This window comes from Carcharodon carcharias, chromosome 10, assembly GCF_017639515.1.
Source record: "Carcharodon carcharias isolate sCarCar2 chromosome 10, sCarCar2.pri, whole genome shotgun sequence".
Classification (NCBI taxonomy): Eukaryota; Metazoa; Chordata; class Chondrichthyes; order Lamniformes; family Lamnidae; genus Carcharodon; species Carcharodon carcharias.
This window is the reverse complement of record NC_054476.1, coordinates 169585344-169602625: the sequence shown is the minus strand read 5'-3', so window position 1 is coordinate 169602625 and position 17282 is coordinate 169585344. Positions and strand designations below refer to the sequence as shown.

General features: G+C 42.4%; 1 protein-coding gene across 1 annotated transcript in view; it reads right to left on the bottom strand.

Annotated features, from left to right (window-relative positions):
- Positions 1-12840, bottom strand: part of aifm4 (apoptosis inducing factor mitochondria associated 4) — a 75004-nt gene extending 62164 nt beyond the window's left edge. The window contains exons 1-2 of the mRNA XM_041196733.1: positions 12714-12840; positions 1049-1193 (exon numbers count right to left, since the gene is read on the bottom strand). Of these exons, the coding sequence (XP_041052667.1) occupies positions 1049-1193; positions 12714-12738 (170 nt within the window). The 5' untranslated portion in view covers positions 12739-12840. The remainder of the gene's footprint in view (positions 1-1048; positions 1194-12713) is intronic.
- Between the last annotated feature and the right edge of the window lie 4442 nt (positions 12841-17282).

The window sequence follows — 17282 nt, the reverse complement described above, 5'->3', positions numbered from 1 at the left end:
GTTATAATTTAATCGACTGGAAGAATTTCCATTGTAATCATGTAGTTAATTTTCACAGAAAACTTAAGCGTGCCATTTCTTTTTCACCACTACATATGTATGTGTCGTAGGGAAATTAAATGATCGTGTGCAATTATCTAAAATTTTCAGTGAGTATAGTAAGACCATTGCAATCTGATATTCCAATTCTGCATTTTGTGCTTTGACAATTCACCCCATATGAGGCTGCATCATTCGCGAATTGAATTGAATTCTAAGTGTTTATAAGGCAATATTAAATATTAAACATTGCTTTAAAAACATAACTAAAATCATAGCAACAGGAAGTATGTGTAGGCACAAGATTTGGAATACTATATTTCAGCCATGATCATCCAGCAATTGTGATACAGGGCAGGCAAAAACTGGTCTTATCCAGCCTGTTAATTTTGTACATTCATCTTTGCTAGCTGGCTGTTGGCACGCTGGGAGTGAGCTATCTGAGCTGAGGCATGGAGCAGGCTGGAGGTGACAAGCTGCAGTTTAGGTGAACACCAGACCAATAGTTTTTAAACATAGCATGGAATAATGAGATCAGTCACACTGAACAATTAGATCCCAGAAACAGAGCTCAAATGGTCTTCAGTAACAAATGGATAAAGACATAGTTTGTGACAAAAAAATAAATAAGCTGCGTTTTACTTTCACCCTGACGTAAGTAAGCAATGGATGACAGGCAACATTCAAAACATAATGGTCCATTGCTCTTTTAACTTGGAACCATTTAGAGAAAGATTTATCTGCTCAATTATTTAAAAAGTGGCAGTGCAAAGATCTCGGATATTGGAATAAATATAAATTGCTATACCCGATATCTACAATTTTCCATTTCCCTTCTTCCTTCAGTAATCAAAACCTTTTCCTTGGGGTAGTAAGGAGAGCAAAGAGAGCGTTTTGACAACAAACTTTCCATTCCCACAACACTAAATACCAGTCTGCAACTGATAAGTTCTTAAATGGAAAAACATTAATATGTTGAAAACTGCAATTATAAAATACCAGTACTTACTCTTCATCTTGCATCTCAGTAGCCAAACAAACTTCTTTTTCAAACATAGTCTCAGGCTCCTCTTTCACTTTACTTTGATATGTATGTCTGACACCATGCAATTCATGTTCCTTGGCTCCAGTGTCAGGAAGTGTGCGAAGATCAACTGTATTGGAAAAAAAGGGGATAAAAACAATTTAAGTTCACCTCCTTTTGTAAGGCTACAGGAAAAGTAGCTATGCCATCTTCAGGTGTGACAGCTGTACCACAGTGACCTATGTTTACATCATAATTAAAAACAAAAAAACTGCGGATGCTGGAAATCCAAAACAAAAACAGAATTACCTGGAAAAACTCAGCAGGTCTGGCAGCATCAGCGGAGAAGAAAAGAGTTGACGTTTCGTGTCCTCATGACCCTTCGACAGGACTTGAGTTCGAGTCCAGGAAAGAGCTGAAATATAAGCTGGTTTAAGGTGTGTGTGTGGGGGCGGAGAGATAGAGAGACAGAGAGGTGGGGGGGGGGGGGGGGGGGGGGGTGTGGTTGTAGGGACAAACAAGCAGTGATAGAAGCAGATCATCAAAAGATGTCAACGACAATAGTACAATAGAACACATAGGTGTTAAAATTAAAGTTGGTGATATTATCTAAACGAATGTGCTAATTAAGAATGGATGGTAGGGCACTCAAGGTATAGCTCTAGTGGGGTTTTTTTTATAATGGAAATAGGTGGGAAAAGGAAAATCTTTATAATTTATTGGAAAAAAAAAGGAAGGGGGAAACAGAAAGGGGGTGGGGATGGGGGAGGGAGCTCACGACCTAAAGTTGTTGAATTCAATATTCAGTCCGGAAGGCTGTAAAGTCCCTAGTCGGAAGATGAGGTGTTGTTCCTCCAGTTTGCGTTGGGCTTCACTGGAACAATGCAGCAAGCCAAGGACAGATATGTGGGCAAGAGAGCAGGGTGGAGTGTTAAAATGGCAAGCGACAGGGAGGTTTGGGTCATTCTTGCGGACAGACCGCAGGTGTTCTGCAAAGCAGTCGCCCAGTTTACGTTTGGTCTCTCCAATGTAGAGGAGACCACATTGGGAGCAACGAATGCAGTAGACTAAGTTGGGGGAAATGCAAGTGAAATGCTGCTTCACTTGAAAGGAGTGTTTGGGTCCTTGGACGGTGAGGAGAGAGGAAGTGAAGGGGCAGGTGTTGCATCTTTTGCGTGGGCATGGGGTTGTGCCATAGGAGGGGGTTGAGGAGTAGGGGGTGATGGAGGAGTGGACCAGGGTGTCCCGGAGGGAACGATCCCTACGGAATGCCGACAGGGGGGGTGAAGGGAAGATGTGTTTGGTGGTGGCATCATGCTGGAGTTGGCGGAAATGGCGGAGGATGATCCTTTGAATGCGGAGGCTGGTGGGGTGATAAGTGAGGACAAGGGGGACCCTATCATGTTTCTGGGAGGGAGGAGAAGGCGTGAGGGCGGATGCGCGGGAGATGGGCCGGACACGGTTGAGGGCCCTGTCAACGACCGTGGGTGGAAAACCTCGGTTAAGGAAGAAGGAGGACATGTCAGAGGAACTGTTTTTGAATGTAGCATCATCGGAACAGATGCGACGGAGGCGAAGGAACTGAGAGAATGGGATGGAGTCCTTACAGGAAGCGGGGTGTGAGGAGCTGTAGTCGAGATAGCTGTGGGAATCGGTGGGTTTGTAATGGATATTGGTGGACAATCTATCACCAGAGATTGAGACAGAGAGGTCAAGGAAGGGAAGGGAAGTGTCAGAGATGGACCACGTGAAAATGATGGAGGGGTGGAGATTGGAAGCAAAATTAATAAATTTTTCCAAGTCCCGACGAGAGCATGAAGCGGCGCCAAAGTAATCATCGATGTACCGGAGAAAGAGTTGTGGAAGGGGGCCGGAGTAGGACTGCAACAAGGAATGTTCAACATACCCCATAAAGAGACAGGCATAGCTGGGGCCCATGCGGGTTTACATCATTGTTGATTAGCTTTTCCTTTACTAACAATGCCTGTAGTGTCACTGTTAAGAAGCACATTATGCTGGATTACAAGTCAGTTTTAGAATTTGTATTTGAACAATATAGTTAGCACCCAAAAAAATATAACTCAGGTTTTGGAGAATAAAGACTATTAGATTTACTTGTTCAAAAAATGGTCACCTCCAAAGAGTCCTGCTTAGGTTCTTTCAGCATTAAGGCAGGCCCTGATGCAGAATACAAGCCATGTTGAGCTGAACTTGCAGCACTGCCAAAGGAAACAGCTCCACACTGACAATCCAATATAAGAGTCAATGCATCAAGTTATCAGAAAGAAGACAGAATGATACTGAATTCCTTTTCTTGGAGTTGCAGAATGGCATTGGGGAAGGGGCATTGGTACTGAAGAAAGACAACACTATACTGAAAAATCCCTGTGTAGCATGTCTAAGGAAGACTTAGTGCCATGGAAGTGAAAGTCACCATTTGAGTCCAAAGGCAGCATCAGTTTCTCACCTCTAATTTCTCATTGCAGTGAGCAGATGCTACAGCTGTTGACAGCTTTACCTTGGCTGGCTGTTAGACAATCATTGAAGTTTCCAGCATGGAAGGAGACCAGTCAGCACCGAGCACCAAGTAATTGTCCAGCTTAATTCAACTTTCCAGCTCTTGGCCCCTAGTCTAGTTGGTTATGACACTAAAAACATATCCAAGTACTTATAAAATATTCTGAGGGTTTCCGACTCTACCACTATTTCAGGTAGTGAGTTTCAGATTCCCACCACCCTCTGGGTGAAAAGAATTTCCCCTTGAATGCCCTTTTAATCTCCTACCTCACCCTAAATCTATGCCCCTGGTCATGGATCTCTTAACCAAGGGGAATAAGGCCTTCCTATTGACCCTATCTGGACTCCTCAATTTTATACACTTCAATTAGGTTTCCCCTCAGCCTCATCAGTTTCAAGGACTGCAGTCTATCCAATTTTTCCCCACAAATAAAATTCTTCAGTCCAGGCAACATTCTCATAATTTTCCTCTGTACCATCTCTAGCTCAATCATATCTTTCCTACAGTACAATAATCAAAACTGCACACAGTACTGCAGCTGTAGTTTAACCAGTTTTTAAATATAAAAGCAAAATACTGCAGATACTAGAAATCTGAAATAAAAACAGAAAATGCTGGAAAAACTCGCAGATCTGACAGCGTCTGTGGATAGAGGAACAGAGTTAACATTTCAAGTCTGTATGACTCTTCTTCAGAGCTAAAGAGAAGTAGAAATGTGATGAAATTTATACTGTTTAAGGGGGGTTGAAGCTGGATAGAAGGTCAGCGATTGGTGGGGGTTAAGGAGAGATTGACAAAGATATCATGGACACAAGACAAAAGGAGTGTTAATGGTAGTTTTAATATAGTTAGAGTATAACCTCCCAGCTCCTATATTCTATGCCTCAGCTAATAAAGGCAAGGATCCTTTATGCTTTCTTGAACACATTATCTAGGTGTCCAGACACCCTCAGGATCTGTGCACATGCATTCCAAGGTCCCTTTATTCCTCTTTCCTTCTCAGAATCCTTCCATTTATTTTGTGTATTCCCTTGCCTTGTCAGCTTTCTCCAAGTGCATTGCTTCACACTTCTCCAGACTGAACTCCATTTGCCACTGCTCCACCCAACTGGCTAGTCTGTTGATATCTTCCTGCTGTTTGCACCTTGCTTCATTATCAACCACATGGCCAATTTTTGTATCGTCTGCAAACTACTTAATCCTACTTCTTAAATTCAAATCCAAATGATTGATATATACCACAAAAAGCAAGGGACCTAGTACTGAACCCTGCGGAACCTTACTAGAACAGCTTTCCAGTCACAAGAACACCCATTGACCATTACCCTTTGTTTCTTGCCACTGAACGAATTTTGGATTAAACTTGCTAATTTGCCTTTGGGCTTTTATACTTGTGACCAGTCTGCCATGTGGGACTTTATCAAAAGCCTTACTAAAATCCATATAGACTACATCAAATACACTATCCTCATTGATCCTCCTCATTACCGCCTCAAAAAATTAAATCATGTTAGTCAGACATAACCTTCCCTTAACAAATCCATGTTGACAGTCCTCGATTAATCTGTGTCTTTCTAAGTGAAGATTTATCTTGTCCCTCAGAGTTTTTTTCTAATAAATTTCCTGCTACTTAAGTAATGCTGACTGGCTTGTAATAACTTGGTCTATTCATTTCTTCCTTTTTTAAACAATGGTACAATATTAACAGTCCCCCAGTCCCTTGGCACCACAGCTGTAGCCAGAGAGGATTGAAAAATAATGGTCAGAGCCTCCACTATTTCTTTTTTTAAAACAGCCAATTTCACCCTTCAACTGTAGGGATGAACAGAAAGCCCTTCTTAAATAACAAATTTTTAAAACATCCATAGCTGTAAAGCAACAAAAAGGAGTAATGTAGAAAAGCTCCACATGCTGCTAGCTTAGTAAGATTTCCATCATTGTCACTCTCACCCACATCAGTTCAGACAGTCTTTTAAAATGTACATCCTCGCCGTTTACTGTTCCAGAGGATATAGAGCTGAGTAAAGTATAAGATTTTGAACAGCTAGCTATTCAAGAATATTGAGGAGGGAATGATTTTCAAATTATTTTTGAAAATGCAGCTTTTCAGGAATTAAAATTTAGTTTTTTGTATAGCTCCATGTACAGGTCAATACTAAAGACCTTTGTAAGAAAGCTAAACCTACTGAAAATAGCCACTTATTAAAATTTGCTCACTAAAAAAAAATTACAAGAAATCAGAATCTAAAGTCAGAGCATTACCCAGCCTGAAAACTACTTTTTGTCCAAATGGAAACACTATCCAGGATGGAAGAATTTCCTTTTAACCATGAGTCACTGTTATACAACAGACTCGGTGCTAAAGATCCACAGATTATTTCCAACTGCAAGCCTGCAATTTGATGTACGCTCGCTGTCTTAGTTATTGCCCACAAGCTGTTGTAAACTATGCCAGAAAACATATGCTTCATGGGACATTTGCTAATAGGATTAATCAAATAAAGGAAATGTTTTGTTTGATGTAGTTGGTTCCCTTGAAAGACTCGTGTTGCCAGAGAAGTTATTTCCAATGCAATTATGTTATCTGCCAATATTAAGGGTTTGGATGTCCTATTAATTTCAATCAGACTCTGACTTTGAATTCAAATGTAGGCTGCAGCCAAAGCAGAGAAACATAATTTAATTTAGCAGTATTTTTGAACAATGAGGGAGTCCAATTAACTTACAAATGACAGGAATCATTCTCACAAGCACAAGTTGTGTAAACCACATAAAGGTGTGAGGCTGAACTAAGGCCACTTAAAATATAGTGCATATTTGTTTGGGAGTCGGAAAGAATGCCACAGAATCCTAAACCCTCAGCCACCATACCCCTTTCCACCACCACTCCCAAAACCCCGCCCCCCCACAACCAGGAGCAGAGATTTAGCAAATCCCTTCATCCACACAGAGTGCAGTTCCAGCAACACCTCAAAAAAATCCTCTTCTACTGAGTCTTTGCTCCTCATCATCAACCCCCAACAAACTGCCCCTCTCTAAAGCCGAGTGTAAACCCACTCCATTCAAAACAAAACACTCTGGCAGAACTGAGATTTACTGAACAGTGAACAAAAATTCATCTTGCCCATTCAACCCCCATTCAGAGCAAAGGCCCTAAACTCCTAAGCAGTGGAGCAAATCCACTGAAAGTAATGATTGCTCTGAAATGAGTGGAACCCCCCTCTGTCCTACCCTTACTGTCCAGTAATCTATGCCACCTCCACAGAATAAGCAGAGATTGTAGCTATTCTGAACCCTTCCCCCTAACTGAGTAGAGAATTTGGCACAATATTTTTGGAAACAACCATAGACAAGAAATCATATTTCCAATTTAAGAATTATTGATAATAAAGGAGTGGAAGTGCAAACAAGAGTATTTAATATCAACTTTCTCCATGAACCTGGGTAAGAAAATGAAAGATCTTAAGCAGACAATATGCATGAGAAATTCTTGATACAGTCACTCCTTTAGAATAAGGGGCCAATTCTAACTGTGAAATGCTAATGAGACATATACCCCATCACAGGAATTGATGCAATGTCTCATTATCTTGCTCTTTCTTATACAACCTCCTTGTAACATCGAGCCAGCAATAAGAGATGTCACAATAGTGTAAGCATGACATGGTGGCAGCGAGCTAAAGAACAAGCAAGGAAAAGCTTCGACTAGGCAGCAGGACTCAATCAACGAGAAGCATGGCTGAACTGGTGGTGCAGATATGCCAGATATCACACGGCACACGGCATCAGGCCTCATGGTGAAGCTGAGTGGCAAGCAGGTCAGTATGTTGTTGTATGTAGTAGGTGGCCGTGTAGACAATATCCTAGTCAGGCTAGAGATCGAAGAAAAAGTTGTGTACGATGAAGTAAGAAAAGCACTTGATTCTTTCATCAATCTATGAAAGAATACCATTGTTGAGCGGCTGAATTTAAAGAAGTGTTCCCAATGACAAGGAGAAAGTAGTGATACATCGATAAAAAAAAAATCCGTATAGACTTGCAGAGAACTGTGAATATGGCAGCTTAAAAGATGATGAACTAATCAGGGACAGAATTATTGTCGGAGATTTAGATGAAGCATTGTCTGACCACTCGCAGTTGGTGGATGATTTAACCCTAACAGAGGCAATTCATCTGAGCAGACAAGCTTAGGTCAGGAAGCAAAATCGATCGATCGATGATTCGGGGTGATGGGGAGAACAATATCCCAAAAACAACTGACTCAGTGGAGTATGTTAAATTTAAAAGCAAAGATGTGGCTGTACAGAAGCAGGAAGAGCATCCATCATCTGCCCCAGCTAACTGCAATTGGCGTGGTGGGAAAAAACATAGGCGTGAAAATTATTACATCAAAGAGGCCAAATGCCAATTTTGCAGAAAGAAGGGGCACTTTCAGGCTGTGTTACAGCAAGGAGGCGGTGCAGAATAAACAAAAAGAGAAGCCTTTGAAATGTGGCCAGATCCATGAAATAGAAGATATCAATGATATTGAGATGTCTTTCCTTGGGGAGATACAGGACCCAAGTGGAAGCTACTGGAGTGCTGTTATCCTAGTAGAGGGGAACAAGAGATGCTTTAAGTTAGGCACAGGTGCAGCAGCTTTTGTTCTTTCTGATGCTGAAACATGGTTGCAGGAAAGTTCACTTCAGCCATCATGCATAAAACTACACAGGCCAGGAAGTATAGAACTCAAGGTGATATAACTACTGATTGCAACCCTTCAATATAGAGAGAGACAAAAAACTGAAACCTTATATGTGATCCTGAACCAGAGTTGTTTACTCTTAAGCAGGAAAGCCTGTGCTGACTTGCATCTGATTTTCCGAGTAGAGGATCTGGAAAGCCGAGAAGATCAGCATAAAAACTTCAGAGCTGAATTTCCACAGCTGTTCATGGAATAGGAAAGACAAGGACAACATACCACATTACTATACATCCTGAGATGAAGCCAGTGTGTCTGATTACACCCAGAAAAGTTCTTGCCAAAGGTAAAAAAGGAAATTGACTAAGTTGAAACAAGGAGTTATTTCACTTGTGACAGAACCAACAAGCTGATGCTTGGGAATGGTCCCAGTGTCAAAACCCAACGGACCTATCAAAATTTGCATAGCGCTTACACAGCTGATCAAAGCCCTTGAATGTGAAGTTTATCTTATGTTGTCTATGGAGGCAAATTTAGCAAAACTGAGAGAGTTCTTCACAAAGATAGATGCAAATAGTGGTTTTAGACTGTTCATTAAAGGGTAGTTGCTGACAATCTTCATTACACCGTCTGAAAGATTTAGTTTCACCAGATTACCTTTGGCATCACATCAGTGCCAGACATCTTCCAGAGGGTAACGTCAAGTAACCTAGAAGGACTAGGTGGAGTCTTATGTCACATGGACGATGTCCTGATGGAGCCACCCAGATGGAACATTACACTAGAGAGAGAACTGTGCTGCAACGCCCACAGGAGGCAAAACTTAACACACAACAAATGCGAATTCTTGCAGTTGACTGTTAAGTTCCTTGCATATTGTGGATGCATCAGGTGTCAGAGTTGATCTACAAAACACAAGAGCAATCAAAGAGTTTCCAGCTCCTCACAATGTGACTGAACTCCAGAGATTCATGTGAATGGTAAACCAAGTTGGAAAGTTCTTGCCCAATCTAATGAGCCACTATGTCAGCTATTCTGACAAGACAATACATGGTGCTGGAAGGAAGCACAACAGAGGTCTTTTAAGAAAATCAAAGAGATGCTGATATTTTAGCGCACTATGACTCAAAACTATCCATCATCATTGCCGCAGGTGCATCTTCTACAGGATTGGGAAATGGACAGGTGGAGAGAAAGCATAGACACGCACAGTTTACTGCATGTCCCATTCACTGACAGAAACTGAACAGAGATATGCTGTAATAAAAAAAAGCATTAGCTGCTACATGGGCTTGTGAAAAGTTTGCAGATTATGTTCTTGGTCTCAACTTTAAGATAAAGGCAGACCACAAATCCTTAGTGAACACTAGCAAAAATGCCTCCACAAGCACAACAATTCAGACTGAGGATGATGAGGTTTGATACAAAGGCATAACGCTTCCCCAGGAAACAGCAGACTACAGCAGATGCTTTGTCCCATATCCTATTGACAAGACCTAAACAAGGTGATGTAGCCCTTGTTCAAGGGGCTGTAACCTTTGCATTGAGAACTTCCAAAACTCTACACCAACAACTCAGCGACTAAATGAATGCAGAGATGCACAGAAGTCTGATGAAGAATGTGCTCAGGTCAGAGAGTACTGCATCAAAGGATGGCCAGCGTACATACTACACAATCCCATTATCAGACAATATTATGAAAAGAGGACACCTGAATGTTGTTGATGATTTAGTCATTTGACAAAAGAGCGGACATTCCAAGAGTTCTAAGACTCAATATCCTTGGTGCAATTATTACACTGTATTTGGACATTATAAAATATTGAACCAGAGCAAGATATTCTGTTTGGTGGCCTGGTCTCTCAAAGTCATTGGAAAATATGATATAAAGCTGCACTGCTTGTACGGCTTATGAACAGGAGATGAGAGAACCATTGATGTTATCTTCCCTTCCACTGAGACCGTGGGAACCTCTTGGAATGGACCTCTTTGAACACAGAGGTAAAACGTTCTTGATCATAGTAGACTAATACTTCAGATAGGTAGAAGTCAAGCAACTGCAGGGTCACACTTCTGAAGCAGTGATTACATTACTGAAGGAGATATTTGTAACACATGGAATCTAAGACCCTGTAACCTTGGACAATGGACTGCAGTTTGCAAATGAATACCTAAAAAAGTTCACAACGTCATATGGATTTGTCCATACTACCAGCTCACCAAAATACCCTCAAGCCAATGGTGAAGCTGCAAGAGGAGCACGTACAGTGAAAGCATTGCTGAAGAAGAACAATAACATCCAATTTGCACTTCTGAGCTATCATTCAACTCCACTAGCACCATTTGAACTCCTCATGGGAAGGCAACCGAGAATTCGACTCCCTACTCTCCCACACACACTCATGCTGCAAGTACAAGCTGATGGCTTGGACAAGGTGAGGGAGAAAGACGATGAGTATCATTCCAGCCAGATGTGAAACTATGACAAGCGTCACAAAGCACACAACCTGCCACAGTTCCAACAGGAGAGCCAGTTTGGATCCAAGACCAAACTCACTAAGGACAAGTAGTTGAATATACACCACATCTGCAGTCCTACCTCATTCAAACCAAAAATGGCATGGTGAGACGGAACAGACGTGCACTATTTGGCGCACAGAAGCCACCTTCTACACAGCTGGAGCATTCATCTACACAGCCAAAAAAAAACAGGCATGCTGCATTCGTTGAGGGATCCAGATGACTGATAACCCTGAGTCATCTACAAATTCTCCTTCTGCCTTACAGAGTCTGACAGGTCACAAGCTGGACTCAAATGCCCAATCTTCACCAAAGGACTAGAGGACCCAGTCAGCTAGGTAATGAAACAACCACAGCAGTAACTGTCCCTATAATAAAGATATTAAAGTCAAAAACTTAGTGGAGATGTAGTATAATGGGGGAGAAGTAGTATAAGGGATTAATTCTATTGTGTGATATGCTAATAAGACAGCACATAGAAAGTGATGTAATGGCTCATGATCTTGCTCTCTCTCAGATATCATGGTAAGGAACCCACAGTAAATTGTTTCTTAATAAACATTTTCCTTACTTCAGCAGACTCCATGAATATTCTGTGTTAGCACAACAAGACCAAGAATATTATAGCTCCTACTCCAAACTTAACGTTTGCGCCTCTTCCTACATTGAGGAAAGGTTTGGCACAACACCCCTTACCCCTTCTTCCCCCACACTCCTCCCCTCACTTAGAATATTTAACTTACATCACGTCAACCCAGAGCTGAAAACCTCCCTTCTATAATGTTCCAGTTTCCAGGTGGAATCCTCTCTCCACAACCCCACCCCTGAGGTAGAATTGGCTTTCACCAGTACCACCCGACCCTTCCACATTCAATATCCACCTCCTCTTGCCTAACCTGTTCCCCTCCTACCCTCCCTTCCCCATCTATCTCACACTCCTCCTCTCCATCCAAACCCTCTGAAGAAATGGGCACTGCCCTAGCACCATGAGCCTTTTACTAAATTCTGTTACTCCTCTTCCTCAACTTCTTCCTCCTAAACTGCAATCTCATCCTCCTCTCCCCTCCTTTACTCCCAGCTACCAACCCCCATTCTGCTCTCCCTGTCTCCTGTTCTCACACAGCTCCCTCCTCTCCCATGGCAGCCTAGTCTGCCTGACACCTCACCGCCCATGTACACCATGAAGGGAGATCCATTAGTGAGAGAGAAAAAGACTCAATATCACAGTAAGATACAACATATCACATATTCAGGAGATACTAACTAAACTTAAGTATGGTTAAGATAATAAAACCCAATCTACGCCCTATTAGTGGCACCGGCACTGACTATAACACAGCTTTTTAATGTTCATTTAGATACCTTAATATGTAAACCCTAACACACACCTCTCCACATACACACAATTCATTGAATAAAAAATAAGCTAGTGACCAGAATTGTAAGTGCCACGTTTGGGAGATTCGCTTAACGCGATTTTCAATCTAAAAACACACCTACTTTGTTTGACTTGACGCTATTTGTAACAAAATACCGATACTGATTCTTACTCCCAGGTTATTACTGACAAACTGCGAAGTATCATGTAAAGTGCATTTAAATTACTCAACTGTCTAACAGAGTGCTGCCAATTTAGATAAAAAATAATTATTTAAAATACATTAAAGCTCACATTTTAACCAGAACATTGAAATATTTTCGATTACTTTACCAGGATAATCTGCCCAGCTCATCTCGAAACAGGACACATGAAAAACTACCGAAAAAAAAAACTTTGAAAATAAAGTTTCAGTTACAGGAGTGGATTCAACATTATGTGAACGTTGTGTGTTCCCTTTTTAACGGTGACCTGGTTCATAACCCAACGTGGGAACAGTTTTCCCTGACACACCAAATTAGAACAGATGTGCCTTTCTGGTTATTGTCAGTACCTGATCTGGATCTGGATGCTCCCATCGCATCGAATATATTGTCTTTTTAGAAGGAGGAAGGACCATGAGCGCAGGTACAATGACGGGCTGGCAGGAGCCGCAGTCAGTGACAGGACGGCGCCGAGTTGTGTGCGAGAGGGCAGAGGTTCGGTTTGAAGCAGAGGAATGAATGGTCAGCCAGCCCTGAAACAGCGAATGGTTCGCGGAGCCGAGGCTGGCGTCAACACTAAACCCAGGGTAAACAATCAGAGACTGTGTAACACGCCGGTCTCCTAGGAACCGCCACGCCCCCCACCCCCACCCCCCAATTATGTCACACGAGCTGTCACTGCCCAGACCTAACATAAAAGCAAAGAAAAACTGCCGATGCTGGAAATCCAGAACAAAAACAAGAATACCTGGAAAAACCCAGCAGGTCTGGCAGCATCTGCGGAGAGGGACACAGTTAACGTTTCGAGTCCGTATGACTCTTCAACAGAACTGAGTAGAGATACAAAAGAGGTGAAATATAAGCTGGTTTAAGGGGTGGTGGTGGTGGTGGTGGGGGTGGGGGAGGGGGGACAAGTAGAGCTGGATAGAGGCCCAGTGATAGGTGGAGATAACCAAAAGATGTCACAGACAAAAGGACAAAGAGGTGTTGAAGGTGGTGATATTATCTAAGGAATGTGCTAATCAAGGGTAGAAACAGGATGAGCAAGGTACAGATAGCACTAGTGGGGGTGGGGTGGGGTGAAGGAATCGCAATAGGCTAAACGGTAGAGATAAAACAATGGATGGAAATACATTTAAAAATAATGGAAATAGGTGGGAAAAGAAAAGTCTATATAAATTATTGGAAAAAACAAAAAGGAGGAGGAAATCGGAAAGGGGGTGGGGATGGAGGAGAGAGTTCATGATCTAAAATTGTTGAACTCAATATTCAGTCCGGAAGGCTGTAAAGTGCCCAGTCGGAAGATGAGGTGCTGATCCTCCAGTTTGCGTTGAGCTTCACTGGAGCAATGCAGCAGGCCAAGGACGGACATGTGGGCATGAGAGCAGGGTGGAGTGTTGAAATGGCAAGCGACAGGGAGGTCTGGGTCATGCTTGTGGACAGACCGAAGGTGTTCTGCAAAGCGGTCACCCAGTCTGCGTTTGGTCTCTCCAATGTAGAGGAAACCGCATTGGGAGCAACGAATGCAGTAGACTAAATTAAGGGAAGTGCAAGTGAAATGCTGCTTCACTTGAAAGAAGTGTTTTGGCCCTCGGACGGTGAGGAGAGGGGAAGTAAAGGGGCAGGTGTTGCACCTTCTGCGGTTGCATGGGAAGGTGCCGTGGGAGGGGGTTGAGGTGTAGGGGGTGATGGAGGAGTGGACCAGGGTGTCCCGGAGGGAACGATCCCTACGGAATGCCGCCGGGGGGGTGAGGAGAAGATGTATTTGGTGGTGGCATCATGCTGGAGTTGGCGGAAATGGCGGAGGATGATCCTTTGAATGCAGAGACTGGTGGGGTGATAAGTGAGGACAAGGGGGACCCTATCATGTTTCTGGGAGGGAGAAGAAGATGTGAGGGAGATGGGCCGGACACGGTTGAGGGCTCTGTCAACTACCGTGGGTGGCAAATCTCAGTTAAGGAAGAAGGAGGACATGTCAGAGGAACTGTTTTTGAAAGTGGCATCATCAGAACAGTTGCGACGGAGGCGAAGGAACTGAGAGAATGGGATGGAGTCCTTACAGGAAGCGGGGTGTGAGGAGCTGTAGTCAAGGTAGCTGTGGGAGTTGGTAGGCTTGTAATGGATATTGGTGGACAGTCTATCACCAGAAATTGAGACAGAGAATTCAAGGAAGGGAAGGGAAGTGTCATTGATGGACCGTGTGAAAATGATGGAGGGGTGGAGATTGGAAGCAAAATTAATAAATTTTTCCAGATCCCGACGAGAGCATGAAGCAGCACCGAAGTAATCATCGATGTACTGGAGAAAGAGTTGCGGGAGGGGGCTGGAGTAGGAGTGGAACAAGGAATGTTCCACATACCCCATTAAGAGACAGGTATAGCTGGGGCCCATGTGGGTACCCATAGCCACACCTTTTATTTGGAGGAAGTGAGAGGAGTTGAAGGAGAAATTATTCAGTGTGAGAACAAGTTCAGCCAGACGGAGGAGAGTAGTGGTGGATGGGGATTGTTTGGGCCTCTGTTCGAGGAAGAAGCGGAGAGCCATCAGACCATCCTGGTGGGGGATGGAGGTGTAGAGGGATTGGACGTCCATGGTGAAGAGGAAGCGGTTGGGGCCAGGGAACTGGAAATTGTTGATATGATGTAGGGTGTCAGAGGAATCATGGATGTAGGTGGGAAGGGACTGGACAAAGACTGCCCAGACCTAAATGAGACTTTGCAATGCCTTTTTATCATAACAATCGGAGAAAGTTAGCAGCAGCAGCAGTCACTTTATCATGTTGCCCTGCACATTGAAGGGGGTTACGTGGATTCCAACTAAAGCAGAAAGATATTTGGCTCTTTATGGAAATAGAGTTCCATGACACCTGATGGTTGTTTGGCACCAGCCTAGGAATGTCTGCAGTATTAATAAAGCCATTAAGGTTATAGCAGACTGAACTTCACCCCCCTTTTATCGTGCTGGGATCAGTTAATTCAACAAACTCCTACAATTGAATCTCGGGCCTATTGATTTACTTTTCCGCCCTTTGTAATTTACACAGCAAGATTCCTGGCCCCCAAAATTAAAACAGCTATAATATTGTTCAACCTTGTCAACCTGAAGCAATGTAAAAATGATTTGCTGTACAGTATGGTGGTATTAAAAATAGAAAGGCACGAGATAATAAAAATACAAAGCTATTGACAAGTTGTGAGGAAAGGTTCCTCCCAAACCCCTCCCCCCACCAAGCTGAAACATTACCTTTAGAGGCATAACCACTTGGGAGGATGGACATGACAGCAGGAGGCCTTTCCAGATTCAGAGCATGAGCAGGGCGTATACACGTCAAAAAAGGTTGAATGGGGAATCACAAAAAAAAACTTCCAGTAGGTGCTGGAAGTCTGAAATAGAAACAGACAATGCTGGTAAATTTTGACAAAGGGTTCCAACTGAAATATGCTGATTGTTTCCAGTGCTTTGTGTTTTTGTTGGATGAGATATGTTCCCTACACACACTGAAGGCCGTGCAATTAGAAAAACACTTTTTCCTCTTCCCGATTCACCTGCTGTGCATTTCCTGTATTATCATTTTATTTTACATCTGAACGATAATGCTGCTAGCAGTCCCAGTACCATTAGTATCTTTAAATCACTCACCTAAAATTGAAAATATTTCAATGTTCTGGTTAAATTGTGAGCTGTACTGTATTTTAAATAATTATTTGTTATTTAAATTTACACCACTCTGTTAGATAGTCCAGTAATTTAAATGCTATTTACATGATACTTCGCAATTTGTCAGTAATAAGCTGGGAGTAAAATTCAGTATCGGTATTTTGTTACAAATAGCGTCAAGTCAAACGAAGTAGGTGTGTTTTTAGATTAAAAATTGCTTCAAGCGAATCTCCCAAACATGGCACTTACAATTCTGGTCACTAGCTTATTTTTTATTCAATGAATTGTGTGTATGTGGAGAGGTGTGTGTTAGGGTTTACAAAAGAAGGTATCTAAATAAGCATTTAAAAAGCCATGTTATTGTTAGTGCCACGAATAGGGCATAGATTGGGTTCTATTCTCTTTACATAACCATATGTTAGAGGTAAACTAAAGTTTTGGTGTTGGTATCTCCTGAATATGTGGTATGTTGTATCTTATTGTGATATTGAGTCTTTTTCTCTCTCACTAATGGATCTCCCTTCATGGTGTACATGGGCTGTGCGGTGTCAGGCAGACTAGGCTGCCATGGGAGAGGAGGGAGCTGTGTGAGAACAGGAGACAGGGAGAGCAGAATGGGGGTTGGTAGCTGGGAGTAAAGGAGGGGAGAGGAGGATGAGATTGCAGTTTAGGAGGAAGAAGTTGAGGAAGAGGAGTAACAGAATTTAGTAAAAGGCTCATGGTGCTAGGGCAGTGTCCATTTCTTCAGAGGGTTTGGATGGAGAGGAGGAGTGTGAGGTAGATGGGGAAGGGACGGTAGGAGGGGAAGAGTTTAGGCAAAAGGATCTTGGATGGGAAAGGGTCGGGTGGTACTGGACAAACATTACTGGCATGATAAAAATTATGGTAATGTAAACTTGACTGCATTTGACAAATTATTACAAATCTAAACAGAATACCAGTCAAACCGTCAACTATTAATAGTCAAGGTAAATACATACTTTTCAATAACATCTTGGTATAGTGGTTTAGGTGTAGCTGTACCTTTTCTCAATGTAGCATTTATTAATCTGACATTGCAGTTATTTAAGTTCTTTTCACATGTTCAAAATTCAGACATCCGTGGTAAACAATCCTCAGCCTAGGAGAATAGTATAATGAAAGCTTGAGAAAGGAAATAAAGTTACTGTGTTTCTGCATGAGAGGATATCCTGTATGGTTAGTAAGGTACTTTTAATGATCCCTGTGCTCAATATTTTGTGCTAAGTGGTGTCTTGTAACTT